Raw genomic sequence first — 13,794 nt, 5'->3', positions numbered from 1 at the left:
GCTGTCTGTGCGCAGGGCAGAGGTCATGGGGACAGAGGTGCCCTCACCTCCTGGTTGCAGCTTCTGTAGAGGACGCTTGCATGCGGCTTCTAACGCCAGGTGGCGGCGACCCCAGAGGTCCGGCAGGCACAGACCGGTTCCCACGTCGCGCTGCGCCCCTGCTCCCCGCTAGCCTGGGGGGGGGGACGTTCTTACCACTCCCGGCGCCCACAGGACACGTCCTGCAGGGGCGTCCCGCGACGTGCTGGCGAGACCCCTGACGCCTCGTTTTCCTCTCCGCAGCGCGGCCGGCGGCGGGATGAGCAGCGGGAGGACGGCGGTGGACGCCATCGACGCGCGCGCCCTGGCGAGGAAGCTCGACCGCACGGCCTGCGACCCCGCCGCGCGCGCCATCCTGGGCAGCCTGCTGCTCTACGTCTCCGCCCGCGAGCAGGGGCCCCCCTCGGCCGCCGGGGACCCCAGGCCCTGCCGCCGCCGGCCGGAGTCCCAGGAGGCCGCCCGGAGGCCCACGCGCTTCCAGCTCCTGCAGGCCAAGTTCCTGGGCGCGGGCCGCGAGCCCCACCTCAAGCGCACGCGGGAGGTGGGCAGGCTGATCCCCAGGGACGGGCTCCGGCCCGGCGGCGGCCTGGTGAGCGCCACCATCGACAAGCTCCTCGACAGGACCAAGGAGAGGGCGGGCGGCCTCCCCGGCGGCGAGAAGCCCCGCTGGAGCGCACCCGCCGGCAAGAGCACCGTGAAAAACATCCTGAAGAAGTTCTTGGCCGCGGAGCAGAAGGAAGCCCAGGAGAAGGCGGCCCGCGAGAGGCCCCCGGCCGAGCGGCCCAGAGCCCCCAGGGGCCTCCTGCCCAAGGTCACGGGCAAGAGCGCGGTGCTGTCCAAGCTGCGCGAGAAGTTCGAGCAGAGCGCCTGCCTCTGCTCCGAGGCCGGCCTGCTGCCGCTGCGCAGGGAGGAGGCGAAGAAGAGGAACCTGCAGAGGAAGAAGATGCACCGGCCCGAGGTGCGGGTGCTGCACACGGCCACCATGGCCAGCTCCTGCGTCAGGACGCCCCCCGCGCGCTTCCTGGCCTGCACGGCCGAGCCGCTGCCGGCGCTCAGCCTGGCCACCGTGGTGTGCGGCCCCAGGAGCTGGCTGTCCCGCTGCTCCAAGATCAGCCACGCGGGCGCGAGGCGCCAGCCCGGAGGACAAGCCGGCCTGCGCCCCAGCGGCTCCCAGGGAGCGGAGCCCAGCGGGGACGGGGTGCACGGGGAGGGGCCCCTCCAGGGGGAGCCCAGAGAACTGCCCCAGGACACGGCTGGGAGGGGCGGCCCCGCTGCTGCGGACGCGGCACTGCTGGACTCCCGCGCGCTCTCTGGCCACGTGTGCGAGCCGTCCCCGCTGTCCCCACTGGGGTCGGCCAGCCCAAGGGGCGCCAGGACGGTGGGCGCCACAGCGGGAAGCGCCGCGGACGGATCCGGGGCGGGGAGGGACGCAAGAGCTGCTGGGCCTGCAGGGCTGCCGGGCGCGGGCGCCGGGGAGGTCCCCGAAATCGCCATGGCGGTTTGCAGCTCGGAGGACGAGATGCCCGACGCGGACAGAGACCCCTTCTTCGCCACCCAGAATCTTTTCCCGGAACAGAACGGGCTGGGACACATCCCGCCACTCCACACGCCCGCGGTCCGGGCCGCCCGGCGAGCGCAGCCCGCGGCGGAGCCCCCGCGGGTCTCGGTGCAGCGGCCGCTCGTGCACCAGATGCCGCCGGCTCCCGCCGCCCTGCAAAGCGCCCCGCCCGGCGGAGACGCGCGCTCCCGCGTCCGGGGAGGGGAGACCCAAGTCGGACACGCGCACGCGGCGCCTCCCCCTGCAGCTGGGAATGGAGCCCCCGCGGAGCTGGGCGAGCCTTGCGAGACCCCGGTGGGACCCCAGACCCCTTCCGCGCAGGGGGCGCAGGCGGAGCCGAGCCCCGCACCCGCTCCAGGCGCCCAGGGCAGCATCCCGGACGCGGCTGGGAGGACGCAGGGACCCCCCAGACACCCTGCCGGCGGGCAGGAAAGCGGACGCAGCTTCGAGAGTCCAAATAGTCCCGAAAATCCCAAGGACGTTTCGGCAGAGAGCGCGTCTGGGCTCCGTGATGCGGTGCGCCTCTCGCCAGAGCCGCGCGGAACCCCAAAACCCAGCGAGGGCCCCTCGTCACAGGACCCCACAGCACGGAGAGGTCACCCGCACGCGCCGTCTCCCGGCGGGAGCAGTTTGACCGGCGCCCCAACGTCGCGGGCGGCTCCACCCGGGGGGCGCGCGGGGCCCGAGGACTCTGCCGCGAGCTCCAGCTCGGACGCCGCGCGCGGGCAAGAGCAGCGCCCGCCCCAGTCGGCTCAGCCCCTGCAGGTTGCCCAGGGAAACGCCAGCCTTGACTTTGGCCAGAGCAGACTGTCATCGTCATTGTCATCCTTGGATGAACAACCCAGACCAAGCATCGAAGCCCCCAGGGAGATGGCAGGTGCAGCCGGCGTGGCGGGGCGCGCCCCACTGTTGCCAGGGGGCGGCTGGCACCCCGAGCACCCCGTGGACGAGGCCGGGTTCGGAACCCCAGCAACAGGTCTTGGTGCCGCTGAGGGGGGTGGCCTCGTGGGACAGTGGCTCCCTCAGGAGCCCAACGACCCCCACGTGTGGGCCCCAGGGGCAGCTGCAGAAAGGGGCATCTTCCATGGCCAGGCGGGGGTCTCGGCCCCCCACCAGGAAGGAGCCGCCCACCCCGCCCCTGCGTGGGCAGCACGCAAAAGCAGCCCGGCACAAGTGGGAGCCACACGTCAGGGAGCTGTGTCAGGAAGTGCTCCAGGTCACGGCGCCCAGCCTCCAGTTCCAGCCTCCACTTGTCCCAGGCCATGGGGAGCCAGCCCAGCGGGGCCCAGCCTCAGCCAGGGCGAGCTGCCATCGCCTTCTGAGAACCAGCCGGCCGCACGCAGAAAGGGCATTGAGTGGGAAAAGCCGCTTCCTTCAGGGGCAGAGGTCACCCACCCACCTCCTACAGCTCCGTCCATGGAGGCAGAGGCTGGACGGGCGGGGAGGGCCCAGGAGCGCAGCCCTCTTGACCCCCGGGCTCACCAGCACCCCGCCCCTAGCACCCCAGCGGCCCAGAGCCCCCGGAGTGAAGCCCAGGAGGATGGGCCGGCACAGGCAGGCTCCACGGTCCTCTCCCAACAGGGGCAAGAAAGTCACCCCAGGCTGGGGAAAACTGCCTCAGGGTGTGCGAGGTTACAGCCAGGTGTCTCTGGAAGGAGCATGGTGCTCCTGGGCCCGGAGGTTCTGCAGAACGCGGCAGGACAGCCTCAGGAACAGCTACGGCCAGCCCAGGACCTGGCCACAGAGGGGGAGAGCCCCCACCCCCCCAGCCACAACCATCAGGCAGGTGCTCTGGGGCCGTGGGCAGAGCAGGTGAGGAGCCCAGGTCAGGGACAGGGCACCTGGGCTGCCAAGAACCCAGCCTCACCTGCAGGGAGCCCTGAGGGGCTGGGAAACCTGGCTGCCCCGGTCCAGGGAGGGGTCCAGGGACAGGTCAAGGGACAGGTCCAGGGACAAGTCCAGGGACAGGTACAGGTACAGGTCAAGGGACATGTCCAGGGACAGCCCCAAGTACAGGTCCAGGGACAGGTCCAGGGACAAGTCAAGGAACAGGTCCAGGGACAAGTCAAGGGACAGGTACAGGTCAAGGGACACGTCCAGGGACAGCCTCAAGTACAGGTCCAGGGACAGCCCCAGGGACAGGTCCAGGGACAAGTCAAGGGACAGGTACAGGTACAGGTCAAGGGACATGTCCAGGGACAGCCCCAAGTACAGGTCCAGGGACAGGTCCAGGGACAGGTCCAGGAACAGCCCCAGGGACAGGTCAAGGGACAGCCCCAGGGACAGGTCAAGGAACAGCCCCAGATACAGGTCAAGGGACAGCCCCAAGGACAGGTCCAGAAACAGCCCCAGATACAGGTCAAGGGACAGCCCCAGATACAGGTCAAGGGACAGCCCCAGGTACAGGTCAAGGGACAGGTCCAGCAACAGCCCCAGGGACAGGCCTGGGCTGGCGGGATGACACCCCTGGCCAGGGAGCAGCCCGTTGCCAGCACAGCTGGAGAAACACCTGATGCTGGTGGGAGTGGGGGATGGGGAAGACCTGTCCCCAGAGAGGGTGGCCAGGGGGACCCTGCTGCCCGACGCCCGCCCCCAGGCAGCCAGACCCCCAGGGGCAAGAGCAGCGCAGCCCCTCCCCTGGAGCCCGAGAACGGCCCGGCCGTGCCCACGCCTGGAGCTGGGGGCTGCTGGGGCGCCTGGGCCGAGGGCCAGGAGGGGCTGCCACGGCGGCCGGGGGCGCAGAGGGGCCCCTGGGGGGAGCCGGCCACGGCAGAGCAGGAGCAGCGCAGAAAGCCGTTGCCCCTGGCCAAGTACAGAGCCCAGAGCTTCAGCGACCAGAGGTCCTTCGATTTGTCCTTCAGGCCAGCGAGCCTCAGAGCCAGCGACACCTTCGACCTCCCCAAGTGAGCCCCAGCCTGGCCACCCACGCCCCTGGCGCCATGATGCCGCTGGTTGCCCGGTGTTACACGGGTCTCCTGCCTCCGAGCCTGGTTCGAGTGTGCCTGCAGAGAGGTCCGTCTCCTCCATCCTCCCCCACTTTTACGTGACCTGGTCTTGGGGGGCCTCAAGTGACTTGGGGGACCTTCCCACTCGTACCCACCTGGTCTTGGGGGGCCTCAAGTGACTTGGGGGACCTTCCCACCTGTACCGCCGCAACCTCCTCAGAGCCGGTGCCAGAGCTGTGGCGGGGCTGCCCGTGGCCCCGTGGCTTCACGTGGCTCTCATGTTCCTCTGCACCTTTGCGTGGAGGCCATTGCCTGTGTCCGCGTGGCAGGGGTGACACCAGCACCACACGTGTCATGAGACTGACGTTTTGAGGGCTCCCCGCTCTCGCCAGCGTGGCCAGGCTGCCCTCACCCGCCCACTCCCACGTGGCCGTGTGGCACCCACCGTCCACAGCCAAACGCCAGACCCGTGACGTGCACCCAGCCCGGCCACTTTGTTAGTATCCCGGACTCATTTTCCCAAGCTTCCTGCTCCCCCGCAACTGTCGCAGAGCCCACGTGAACCTGTCGCCCGGCCACGCCTTGGTGCACATGGATGCTCGCCACGGAGCATGCATCTCCCAGCCCACTCGGTGGTCTCTGGACACGGGGCGGGAGGCTGTCCAAGCGTCCCGCGGTCCCTCCAGGCAGCTGGCTCCCAAGCGAACCGGCAGGACCGACCACCTGGCCAGCCCGCCCGTCTCTGGCTATGTCCCTCCTCGTGGAAAGCGTTTCTGCATTTCGAAGACGCCCTGGTGTTTGCTGCCGTGGCAGCGGTTTCTTGAAGTGCCTGCTCGTCCCGGAGAAGGGCCCTGGCGTTTCTGGCTCGAGTGTTTGTTTAGGGAAAGGCATGTTCTAGCTCCAGCTCTCAGCCCAGTGTCTGTCCCTGCCGAGGCCGGGGCGAGGGGGCGTCTCAGCCACACGCAGACGGCACAGTCGCCCGGGGGTGGCCCGGGCTCGGCCAGGGGCCCTGCTCTGGGGCAGAGCACCTGCGCTAGGGAGGTCCCCCCTCTCAAAGAGCGTGTGGGTGTCGGGTGCCACGGCCCCTGCTGTGGGTCTCGGGGACCCTGCACCCAGCGCCGGGGCTGACGTCCCCAAGCTGCCAAACCCAGGAGGCTCCTGAGACAGACCCGCGGGGGCCCCCCGAGGACGGCCCTGCCCACACCGGGGCGTCCTCCGGGAGCTGTGCGCCCCATACACACACCTGGCGTGGTGGCAGCTCACTCATTCACACCTTGTTCCTCAAAGGATTCGAGGCCACGTTTGGAAGAGAACATGACAGACAGAGGAGACAAAGACATTAATGCTGCATTCACCAGTGAAATGCCGGTGGAAGCCGGGCGCGGAGGCTCACGCCTGTAATCCCGGCACTCTGGGAGGCCGAGGCGGGCGGATCGTTTGAGCTCTGGAGTTCGAATCCAGCCTGAGCGAGAGTGAGACCCCCCCCCCCCCGTCTCTACTAAAAATAGGAAGAAATTAATTGGCCGACTGAAAATATACAGAAAAAATTAGCCGGGCATGGTGGCACATGCCTGTAGTCCCAGCTACTCGGGAGGCTGAGGCAGGAGGATCGCTTGAGCCCAGGAGTTTGAGGTTGCTGTGAGCTAGGCTGACGCCACGGCACTCACTCTAGCCCGGGCAACAGAGTGAGACTCTGATTCAAAAAAAAAAAAAGAAGAAGAAGAAATACTGTCTTTCCCATTTGAAGCAAGCAGCAGTAGGACTTTCGTTGCTGTTTTGAAGCGGACTGGAAAGTCCACTGGAGAATGCACCTATGCAAGTGAAGGAATGATCAGAATCTCCTCCAGCCGAACGTTCTAGGAAATCCCGGCCCGAGCCATCGCCACCCCCGGGCGAGCCCTGCGTGGCCACCGGCCATCCTCGCGGTTTGGCAAAGGCGGCGCCACGCCACGCTGCCGTGGGCGCAAGAACGCCGGAGCGGCTCTGTGTGCGGGAAGAACTCGCGGGCGACTCCTGGCCAGGACGGGGCGGCGGTTGGTGCAAGTGCTCACCGGCGGAGACCGAGGAGGGCGGGAGAGAGCGCGTGGAAGCGGAGGGCCGGCCACGCCGACAGGCAGTGCAGATGAGCCCAAAGGAGACATAAACGAAAGGGAGGCAGACTCTGTATTCGCTTTCTAGTTGGTGTCTTTGACCCAGTGTTTGGGAAGCTCCTGGACTCACGCCCGCCTTCCCGCAGGCTCGGGGCTCCTGCCGCGACGGGTACACCTGCCCGCGTGTCCGCCGCGCGGACGGAAAGGCCAGGCAGGTCCCCTGCGTGGGCCGCCGCAGTGCCCTTGTTCAGACTTTCGCAAATCCAACGCCACGTCCCTGTTGTGACGAGATGTGTTTGCTGCTGAGCCGTGATTTGCAGCTACGCCCAGGCGGCAGCGCTCGCATTTCCCTCTGTGTTCTCGCACACGCACAGCTCCACAGTGGGCTGGTCAGAAAAATCACCAAACGCGTGTCGTGCTCTCTCCTTTGTATTTGTGCTCACTCCACTCCGCTGGAAATAGCTTCAAAACAGGAAGTAAGATACATTTCCCGTCACGAATCTCTTGCTTGCGTCTCTGAAGTGGCTGCAGGAGTGAGGTGGGGTCTCAGGTGGGGGCCCCTGGCACGGGCCGGGCAGGGGCAGGGGCGGGGGCGGGAGGGGCGGGGCCCGGGCGGGGCGGGTGGAGTGTCCCGTCCCCATCAGCAGCCAGACGGGAGGGAGGCGGCGTCTGGGCGCCCACGCGGGGTCCCCCAGGTGTGCTTGGCCCCGAGGTCCAGCCAGAGCGTCCCCATGCCTGGGGCAGAGTGGCCCACGCTGAGGCGGGGGTGGGGGGGTGTCCTGGGAGGGGCTGGGGCCACGGAGCAGAGAAGCGGCAAGAGACCCGCTCAGCGCCACCGGGAGACCAGCCCCCGCTGAGGGGCTGAACAGGAGACAGGAGGGTGGGGAGGAGGCTCCGGCCACGGCGAGGGCTGTGTTCTCCTGGCTGGGGACACGGCGTTCTTCTGGCTGTGCAGAGGATTTCCTTGGGGAACCCAGAAGGATGCTCCTGTGGCAGGTGCTCCTGTGGCAGTGCTCCCGTGGCAGATGCTCCTGTGGCAGTGCTCTGTGGTAGTGCTCCTGTGGCAGGTGCTCCTGTGGCAGTGCTCCTGTGGCAGTGCTCCTGTGGCAGTGCTCTGTAGCAGTGCTCTGTGGCAGGTGCTCCTGTGGCAGTGCTCCCGTGGCAGATGCTCCTGTGGCAAGTGCTCCCGTGGCAGGTACTCTGTGGCAGGTATTCCTGTGGAAGGTGCTCCCGTGGCAGGTCCTCCCGTGGCAGGTTTGCAGCACGCAGCCTGGAGGCCCTTCCCCCATCCCCACCGGGGAGCCTTTGCTTGTCACCTCCTCTCACCACGTCCCTTTCTGCTAAATTATCTAGGACGTTCTGTCTCCGGCACCTAAGCCTGGAGTGACTCACGGGGGTGCCCAGGGGAAAACGCAGCCCTGCACTGGGACCACTGGCCACCACGACACATTGCACGTGGTGATCACAGAAGTGAAATCAATGCGGTGTCAGCCCCTCAAACTGACAACCAAAACCCCAATCTTTTTAAAGGAATCGGTGACACTCTAGACCTTTGAGAATCTGCTGAGACCAGCATTTCTTTCTTTCTTTCTTTTTTTGAGACAGAGTCTCGCTTTGTTGCCCAGGCTAGAGTGAGTGCCCTGGCATCAGCCTAGCTCACAGCAACCTCAAACTCCTGGGCTCAAGCAATCCTCCTGCCTCAGCCTCCCGAGTAGCTGGGACTACAGGCATGCGCCACCATGCCCGGCTAATTTTTTCTATATATATTAGTTGGCCAATTAATTTCTTTCTATTTATAGTAGAGACGGGGTCTCACTCTTGCTCAGGCTGGTTTCTAACTCCTGATCTTGAGCGATCCTCCTGCCTCGGCCTCCCAAAGTGCTAGGATTACAGGCGTGAGCCACTGAGCCCGGCCTAATTTTTTTCAAGCGTGTCCATCCCCCAGAGGGTGCACATCTTACTCGTTGTGTTTGTATATACCCATCCCCTCCTCCTCCCCTCCCACCTGCCTGACTCTCGATAAATGCTATTCCTATATGTCCACTTAGGTGTTGATCCCTTAATGCCAATTTGCTGGTGAGGACATGTGGTGCTTATTTTTTCATTCTTGAGATACTTCACTTAGTAGAACGGGCTCCAGCTCTAGCCAGGAAAATACAAGAGGTGCTATATCACCATTGTTTCTTAAAGCCGAGTAGTATTCCATGGTATACATTCACCACATTTTATTAATCCACTCATGTATTGATGGGCATTTGGGTTGTTTCCACAACTTTGCAATTGTGAATTGTGCTGCTATAAACATTCGAGTGCATGTGTCTTTTTCATAAAGTGACTTTTGTTCTTTTGGGTAGATGCCCAGTAGTGGGATTGCTAGATTGAATTCCCATATTTTTTTTTTTTTTGAGACAGTCTCGCTTTGTTGCCCAGGCTAGAGTGAGTGCTGTGGCATCAGCCTAGCTCACAGCAACCTCAATCTCCTGGGCTCAAGAGATCCTCCTGCCTCAGCCTCCAGAGTAGCTGTGACTACAGGCATGCGCCACCATGCCCGGCTAATTTTTTCTATATGTATTAGTTGGCCAATTAATTTCTTTCTATTTATAGTAGAGACGAGTCTTACTCTTGCTCAGGCTGGTTTCTAACTCCTGACCTTGAGCAATCCACCTGCCTCGGCCTCCCAGAGTGCTAGGATTACAGGCCTGAGCCACTGCGCCCCGCCCAAATTCCCGTATTTTTAAGGAACTCCGGTGGGAGCTGGACCAAAGCCCGGTGCCCCATCCACCGGCCGCCTGACCCCTGGTCACGGCTGTGAGCTCCTCGGTCTCAGTGAGGGCCGCCCTCACCTGGGCACGGCCGACCATCCGGGCCAGGCGGGTCCAGCTGCAGCGGCCAAGGCCTGCCCCCTGCTGCGCCTGCCCGCGTGGGGGGCGCCTGGCCAGGTGGGACTCGGGCCAGCACCCACCTCGCCCAGCGCCTCCTGCCTGGGGCCACCGGGGGTCACTGCCAGCCTCCGGGAACAGGCTGCAGCCGCCCAGACCCCGCCGGGAACTGTCCCTTGCTGCCCAATGGTGGCCCTGTGGGGCTTTGCCCGAGTGAGCCCAGCCGAGTGACACAGTGAACACAGTGTGAGGGGCCCAGCGGGGACGGACCCGAGGTTGGCTGTGACCTGAGTGGTTGAGCCTCACTCAGGAGGAGGAAGGGCCATGTGGAGCCTTGTGAGCCTCCTCCCTCACCCGCTGGCCGACAAGCGTCCCGGGCTCCTGCAGCCGCAGTGCCGGGCCACGGGCCACGGGCCAGCTGTCACCGTCTGCACCGGGTGTCCCGCCCCGAAGCTGGCAGGGTGGGGTCCTGAACCCCAGGACTCAGGAGGTGGCCGTGTGCAGAGAGGCCACGCAGGTGGGCGAGGTCCTGCGGCAGGTGGCCCTGCCGCAACAGCTCGGAGTCCTCAGGGACATGAGGACATGTCATACGGCCGCATGAGGACAGGACGGGGTGGGCTGGGTCTACACTGGGGAAGGGACCAGCCCTGCCAGCACCCCAGTCCTGGGTCCAGGCACCAGAGCTGAGATGGAGCCAACGTCTGCGGCTGGAGCTGCCAGTCTGCAGCCTGCACAACAGGCCCTGCACCCCCAGCACGTGGGGTTCCGCCCTAGAAGAGGAGGGAAAGTGCATCGCAAGGAGGAGCCGAGTGCAGAGTGCAGGCCCAGGGTGGCCCGGGAGGCTCCATGGCTCCTCCCCCCTTGCCCCCGGGGGCCCTCTGCCCGGGTGGGGCCGGTGGAGTCGGCCTCCCAGAGCCACTTCCTGGGGGGGTCTCCCCTCCCCCAGCCCCATGGCACCTGCACAGAACTTTATTACCGTCTTGATGCAATAATACCACACTGCAATGTTTTTCTTAAAATATTCATTTTATCTTATCATAAAAATAACACTTGCTCATTGGAGACGCTCTTAAAATTCCCCCCGCCCCAGCCAAAATCGTAAGCTCCTGCCTCGCCCAGAGCTGAGCAGAAGCATCTAGAAGTCTGTGCTGGAAGCACAAAGAGCAAAGCGAGCCAGGGGCTGGGCTGGGGTCAGCCCCTCCTGTGAATCGCCCCGTCATCTCCCTAAACCTGTTTTTCTGCTTCAAAGGCCTTCTGGGAGAGAATCCCCAGCAGGGAGACCAGAAGGTGACCTTCCCTGGGGGGGGGCCTCACAGATGCCTCTGTGAGCCGGGCCCTGCGTCTGGCGGCTGGCCGGCTCCCTCTCTGCCCACTCCCCTGCAGGCACCTCGGTTTGTAAAGTTCTGGACTTCAGGCCCGGGCGGTGGCTCACACCTGTAACCCTAGCACTCTGGGAGGCCGAGGCAGGACTACTGCTCAAGGTCAGGAGTTTGAAACCAGCCTGAGCCAAGGGCGAGACCCCGTCTCTACTAAAAATAGAAAGAAATTAATTGGCCAACTAAAGGTATATAGAAAAAAATCCACTGGGCATGGTGGTGCATGCCTGTAGTCCCAGCTACTCGGGAGGCTGAGGCAGGAGGATCGCTTGAGCCCAGGAGATTGTGAACTAAAATCATCAACCCCTACCGGCTGACTAAATGGACCCCCTCGTGGCCAGAAGAATATTCAAGGGCAAAGTTGCCTGCCAAGAAGAGAGAGGTCAGACAGGCCTTATCATGCCCCCCTCCCTTCTTGGAGACTTCCTTTGAAACCCATTAACAGGCCTGAGGGTATACAAGACAAACCTGCAGGCCTTCTATTTACAACAAATGGTGGCTTACCTCTGGTAAACAGTTTATGTTAAAACATTCCACCTCTTTAGACAAAGCTTCATGTCTTTAGCCAATTACAATCTAAAGAATCTTTAAACCCACCTATAACCTGTAAGCCCCCGCTTCAAAATAGCCCTCCTTTTTGGGCCAAACCAATGTATGCCTCCCACACATTAATTGATAGCTTTACCCATAACCCTTGTCTCTAAAATGTATAAAACCCAAACTATAACCCAGCCACAGCGAGTCCACTTGCCCAAGGCCTCTTAGCAGTGGCTCCGGGTCGTGGTCCTCAAATTTGGCTCAGAATAAATCTCTTTAAAATTATTTTGCAGACTTAGCTTTTTTTTTCCGTCGACAAGATTGAGGTTGCTGTGAGCTAGGTTGAGGCCATGGCACTCACTCTAGCCTGGGCAACAAAGTGAGACTCTGTCTCTAAAAAAAAAAAAAGGAAAAGCTGCCCTCCAGGGCAAGAGCTCAGGAGAGATCCTAGCAGAGGACTAGGGGCAGGGGGGCCCGGAAGCCGAGGAGGTTTGGGGTGCAAGATACTGACGGATGGGAAGGGGGAGCAGGACTGGGGGCTCCAGAAAGGGTGACTCCAGGAGGCAGGAGGTGAGGCTGGGGCAGACGGGAGGGTGGAGCAGGCCAGTCCAGGGCGTGAAGGGAGCTGGGGGGCGGGGCTGCCCGGTCGGTCATCAGCTCTGGGCAGTGGGACGTGGGGAGTGGGGCCACGGGCTGGCGTGGGGTCACCGTCTTGAGTCGGGAGACCAGAGCACAGCCCAAGGAAGGGACGCTGTGTCTCTCCCAAGCAAAGTGCTGCCGAGCTGAGCGGAAAGCTCGGAGAGTTTGTCTCTGAATCGGCAAACTAGGAACATTGAGGAACCCCGTGGAGAAGCTGATTAGCGACAGCCTTCGGGTGTGGAGACGGGTGAAGACGCAGACCCGTGTCTGCATGGGGGCTGGGTGGTCACGTTCTGTGATTGCTGGCAGGCGCCCTATTCAGTGCTCATGTGGAACATTCCTGCAAACCCAGGGCTCCCAAGTTCGTTCCCAAGGCCTGAGGGTGGAAGCCGGCAATGTCCCGACCACATGCAGGGGAGGCACTTGCAGTCCAGGACTTTCCCTGCTGGCCTGTGGAGGGCTTAGGTCACCCGGTTTACCCGGCCACACGGCCACATGGCCAAAGCAAAAGTCAAAATGCCAGGTTTGGGCAAATTTCCCGCGGCCTCCCAGACAGGAAAAGCGGTCCAGTCGAGATGTGGTTTTCCTGCCAAGATACTGACGTCTTAGGGCGCTGCAGTGGGACGCGGACCACAAAGAAACCTCAAAGCCAGAGCTGCGCCCCGCACAGGGCAGCGGCTGGCGCAGGGCCGCAGGGCAGGGCAGGCGCGACCCCCGAGGCCAAGTCCTGGCCCTGCCACGGGTTTGGTTGGGGCAGGTTTTCGTTTTCCCGCTTTCCCCACCTGGCGAGCTTGGGAAGGCCCCAACGGTTCCAGGAACGCGACGGTTCCAGGAACGTGAGGGGTCCCGGTTTGTTCGGGGCCTCAGCCCCAACGGGGAGCAGGTAAGACTTGATCCTTTTCTGCACAAAGAAATGAAAACAGGGCCGGGCGCGGTGGCTCACGCCTGTAATCCTAGCACTCTGGGAGGCCCAGGCGGGTGGATTGCTCAAGGTCAGGAGTTCAAAACCAGCCTGAGCGAGACCCCGTCTCTACTATAAAAAAATAGAAAAAAATTAACTGACCAACTAATATATAGAAAAAAAACCCGGGCATGGTGGCGCATGCCTGTAGTCCCAGCTACTCAGGAGGCTGAGGCAGGAGGATCGCTCGAGCCCAGGAGATTGAGGTTGCTGTGAGCTAGGCTGATGCCACGGCACTCACTCTAGCCTGGGCAACAAAGAGAGACTCTTGTCTCAAAAAAAGAAAAAAAAAAGAAATGAAAACAGGAGTCAAATGTCTGAAGTCTGGTCTGCCTGGCCCTCCCCCCTCCCGCCCCCCCCAGGCCCTCATCCCAGGATACCCCATCCCCCAGGCTGCCCCCATCCCCCGCCAGCCCTCATCCCCCACTGGCCCTCATCTCCCCTATCTCCCAGGCCGTCCCATCCCCCACCAGCCCTCATCCCCCTATCCCCCAGGCCATCCTATCCCCCACTGGCCCTCATCCCCCCATCCCCCAGGCCGCCCCATCCCCCACAGGCCCTCATACCCCCATCCCCCAGGCCGTCCCATCCCCCACCGGCCCTCATCGCCCCCCATCCCCCAGGCCGCCCCATCCCCCACAGGCCCTCATCCCCCCATCCCCCAGGCCGTCCCATCCCCCACCGGCCCTCATCCCCCCCATCCCCCAGGCCATCCCATCCCCCACCGGCCCTCATCCCCCCCATCCCCCAGGCCATCCCATCCCCCACCG

General features: G+C 63.5%; 1 protein-coding gene across 1 annotated transcript; it reads left to right on the top strand.

Annotated features, from left to right (window-relative positions):
• Nucleotides 1-298: 298 nt before the first annotated feature.
• On the top strand, nucleotides 299-7,152 carry LOC105871935 (uncharacterized). Its single transcript, XM_076009401.1, has one exon. It carries the CDS (start codon nucleotides 299-301, stop codon nucleotides 4,502-4,504), a length of 4,206 nt encoding a protein of 1,401 aa, XP_075865516.1. The 3' UTR covers nucleotides 4,505-7,152.
• The last annotated feature ends 6,642 nt before the right edge of the window (nucleotides 7,153-13,794 follow it).

This window comes from Microcebus murinus, chromosome 13 (genome assembly GCF_040939455.1).
Source record: "Microcebus murinus isolate Inina chromosome 13, M.murinus_Inina_mat1.0, whole genome shotgun sequence".
Taxonomy (NCBI): Eukaryota; Metazoa; Chordata; class Mammalia; order Primates; family Cheirogaleidae; genus Microcebus; species Microcebus murinus.
The sequence above is the reverse complement of the archived record's forward strand: the minus strand, read 5'-3'. Positions and strand labels throughout refer to the sequence as shown.